The following is a 3948-nucleotide window of genomic DNA, read 5'->3' as shown; positions in this document are numbered from 1 at the left end:
ATTCTGCCTTTCAGTCGTTAACAAAGACAAACACTAAATCAGTGCTGCAGAAGTGGCACGAGGTCCTGCGGAGTCTCTGCTGCCCCCTGTCGGCTCCTGTAGTTTGTCCTCCGGGCTGCGGGGGGCGCTGCTGCTCACGAGACATCCGGCTGACGAAAAGTTGCAAAGTCAACCTTCCGCCGTCCGGAGACACGTCCGAGTCCGGGAGGAAGAGGAGCTAAATCTCTGCAAAATGGTGAGTGAAGTATTAAGATATACACTCAGGGCGCTCGGCGTGGGTGCGTAGAGATGTGTTTGATGGTTATAACGTGTTTCCAGCGGTTTGACGGCCAGATGTTGGTGGATGTTTGCGGCTGTTGAGCCGGTGAGCTGCTGGGCTCCAGCGTGGCGCCTCCATGGCTGACGAAACCTCAGTTGACCCACTCCATTCAGCGCTCACACCAAGCTTTTAACAGCTTATTTATGTACTTGTATGTGGCAATGTCAACACCGTGAAGCTGCAAACAGATGGCGTGTTTTTTTAGCGCGTTTTTACACTTTTTTTCCCGGTTTTAGTTAGCATGCTAATATGTTGACTCTGCTTTCTCCTGTCAGGGTTTCGTCAAAGTGGTGAAGAACAAGGCGTACTTTAAGAGATATGAGGTCAAATTCAGGAGAAGAAGAGGTGAGATCATATTTTTTTTCCACACCAGCTTCACAGCCTTGATTGTGTGCATGCATTATACATCTGTACATCTTTTAAATGTATTACAACAATGCTTTAATGAACATTGACCCTTTATCTCCACAGAGGGTAAAACTGACTTTTATGCCCGCAAGCGCCTGGTGGTGCAGGACAAGAACAAGTACAACACACCCAAGTACCGAATGATCGTCAGGTTGTCCAACAGGGACATCTGCTGTCAGGTGGGTGGTTTGGAGGGAAACGCATATTGCCACATTTTTAGAACAACCTGACTCAACCTTTCTCTGTCCTTCTTGTCCAGATCGCCTACGCCAAGATCGAAGGAGACCAGATCGTGTGTGCTGCTTACTCTCACGAGCTGCCCAAATATGGCATCACCGTAGGCCTTACGAACTACGCTGCGGCCTACTGCACAGGGCTGCTGCTGGCTCGCCGGGTAAGAGCTCAGAAAGTTGCAGATGTCAGCACATGCGTAGGACAGGGAGAGTTGTGCTGACACAGTAGTTTCACAGGTCAGATTTATTGTATCATGTGTGAGTGATCGTTGCTGGAAGAGATTTGTCAAATGTTTACTCCCATCCTGTTTTTCGTCATCTTCCGCTCAGCTGCTTCACAAGTTCGGCATGGACCAGGTGTACGAGGGCCAGGTGGAGGTGACGGGAGAGGAGTTCAACGTCGAGAGCGTTGACGGACAGCCGGGCGCCTTCACCTGTTACCTGGATGCTGGTTTGACCAGAACCACCACAGGGAACAAGGTCTTTGGAGCACTGAAGGGGGCGGTTGACGGAGGGTTGGCCATTCCTCACAGGTCAGTATGATAACGGTAGCACCCAGTGATTACTCACTCTGCAGTGTTTCATTTAAAGCTAGTTTTTTTTCTTTTTTGCAACCCCACCTCAAAGTGCTTTCAAAGTGCACTGACGGGAATGGAAACAAAAATGTGACCTTGAATTGTACTTCTAAATTATGTCTGATGTGTCTCACAGAAGTTTTTTTTTTTCAATCTTCCTCTTACAATGTTTCCCCAAAGTACCCAGTTATTCTGCCACATGCTGCTGCGCCAAAGTCCGTTCCAAAATGTAATACTCAAAAGTTTCTTTAAAAATTTAACACATGGCCTACTCTTCCCAAAATTACAAGTCATTCATAACAGTCACTCTTGGCATCAGCATAAATTAGATTCACTGCGCAGCACGTTAAAAAAAAACACTTTAAAGCTGCTTTCTCCTGTTATTTCCTTCGTCTAAATCAGTGATGAAGAACATCAGAAGCAAATACCAGGAGTTGAGTTTTCATTAACACGGTTAACAGTGAGTGAAAACGGGTGCGCAGTAGCTCGCCTAGTAGAGCGGGCATCCCATGTACAAAGGATATTGTGTTGCAGCTGTCAAAATAAAAGCTAAAAGGCCTAAAAAAATCATCACTAAGAGAGATAAAAACTGAGTGAAAAACAGCATCACTGATCTGTTTCTGACCAAATGTTATCTGACGTAAAAACTCAACACACACACACACACACACACGGCGTGTTAGTCACTACCAAACCTCTTTGTAATCTGCATTTTGCCAATGTGAGAACCCAACGACCATCCGTCTGACCGGAGATCCACTGTAGCAAGTGGGCATCTGTAATTTCCTCGTCCACGCACCGGTCATTTCAGGTCGTTTAATTAACCCATACTTTCATATGAAGGTAACGGACGCGCGACTGTCCTGTCTCTGTGCGGCTGCAGCATGAGTTTAGGGGAAACGTTGGCTTGCGTAGAGCCAATCTTTATTTTTGTGTGGCGGGTTGGTGACGAGTTTCCAGTCAGCCAAACTGGTGAAGTCTGTGGTTTTTCTCTGCTTCTTGATGATGTTACAAAGCACGCTGAGCAAAATGTAGTTGGTCCTTCATTTGCATTAGCTGATGTTTACTGTCCTTTTCAAGACGGGGCTGAGAGAAGCGAGATCAACCAAAAGAAACACCCGCCATTTTGTTACAGCTGGGTAGATGGATGAACATTGTTCCGAGAAAACGTTTTTTTTTTTTTTTTTTTTTTTAAAAAGAAAAAATTAAAAAAAAGTGCAGAACCTTGTTCATTATCCGAAAGCTGTGAGTTTTTGTAAATGCAGAATATTCTGACTCGCCTGAACCTGTCGTTTTCCTCTGCTCTTCCCCGTTTTAGTCTAAAACGGTTCCCCGGTTACGACACAGAGAGCAAAGAGTTCAACGCAGAGGTGCATCGGAAACACATCATGGGCATGAACGTGGCCGACTACATGTCTTACCTGATGGAGGAGGATGAGGAGGCCTACAAGAAACAGTTCTCTCGCTTCATCAAGAATGGAATAACGCCAGACACAGTAAGATGAACGCTCGTCACCCGTGAATACGGGCCGCACACGACACGTTCAGATCGCAGCAACGCACCCGTCTCTGACCATGTTACACATGCAGCCTCATCAGCCAGTCTGCCTGCCAGATTCGTTTTGTGTCAACTTCTCTTAATTATGATACATATCCTCTTTTCTAAGGTAATGAAGTAGCTTGACAAAAAACTCAAAACACCGAATAACTTTGTTCTTCAGTGGAAATTGTTACAATCAGCATTTATCTCTGCGATAAATGACTGCTGTCTTATCCCTTTTTTTAGTTTTCATTTAAAAAAACAACAAAAAAACTTGCATGAAAAGACATTTGCACAGAGATCCCGCTATACGACGCAGAAGAGGCGTGAAGGGCCTGATGTTTAACAAAACACCGTCTGTGTGACGTAATAAATGCGTCCGCAGCATTGTCTCAGTAACAGTGGCATAACACGTCTATAATCAATCATGATCAATCACTTACTGTCCCCGTTACATGGCGGTTCATCTCGTCCTCTGCTCGGAGGTTAGGGAGTTACCTCCCCAATTTGTGGACATTTTTCTGCCACTCTTTGTGCGGTCCACGGTCCCATCCTGCTGATTGTCCGATTTACACAGACATTTGTTCGGCTCCTACCTCTGCTGCCGGCTTAAAGGCGAAACAACTCTGTCGTAAAAAAAAAACCGGCAGCGTGGAACAACGGCACAGCAGTCCTGCCTGAAGAGTAAGTGTCAAAAAGGCTATGAATTATTATTATTTTTATTTTATTTTTCAAAGAAAACTGCATTAGGATAATATGAAAGCACTATGCATTCACGTGAGAAAAAAATGCCTTGAGATTATTTATTTGTGTCAAATTAAGTTTTAAAAAAAATCAGATTGTTTTCACGTGAATGCACTATGCTTTTGTAGA

At 44.9% G+C, this 3948-nt stretch overlaps 1 protein-coding gene across 1 annotated transcript; it reads left to right on the top strand.

The window, feature by feature from the left end:
- Positions 1 to 42: 42 nt before the first annotated feature.
- Positions 43 to 3131, top strand: LOC121938191 (60S ribosomal protein L5-like; the record flags this gene model as incomplete). Its single annotated transcript, XM_042481467.1, has 6 exons — positions 43 to 235; positions 595 to 664; positions 791 to 906; positions 987 to 1121; positions 1291 to 1493; positions 2854 to 3131. Coding segments are annotated over 6 exons (904 nt in total), but the record flags the coding sequence as incomplete, so codon positions are not given.
- Positions 3132 to 3948: the final 817 nt, after the last annotated feature.

The sequence above is a fragment of the Plectropomus leopardus genome, unplaced genomic scaffold (genome assembly GCF_008729295.1).
Source record: "Plectropomus leopardus isolate mb unplaced genomic scaffold, YSFRI_Pleo_2.0 unplaced_scaffold28764, whole genome shotgun sequence".
Classification (NCBI taxonomy): Eukaryota; Metazoa; Chordata; class Actinopteri; order Perciformes; family Serranidae; genus Plectropomus; species Plectropomus leopardus.
The sequence above is the reverse complement of the archived record's forward strand: the minus strand, read 5'-3'. Positions and strand labels throughout refer to the sequence as shown.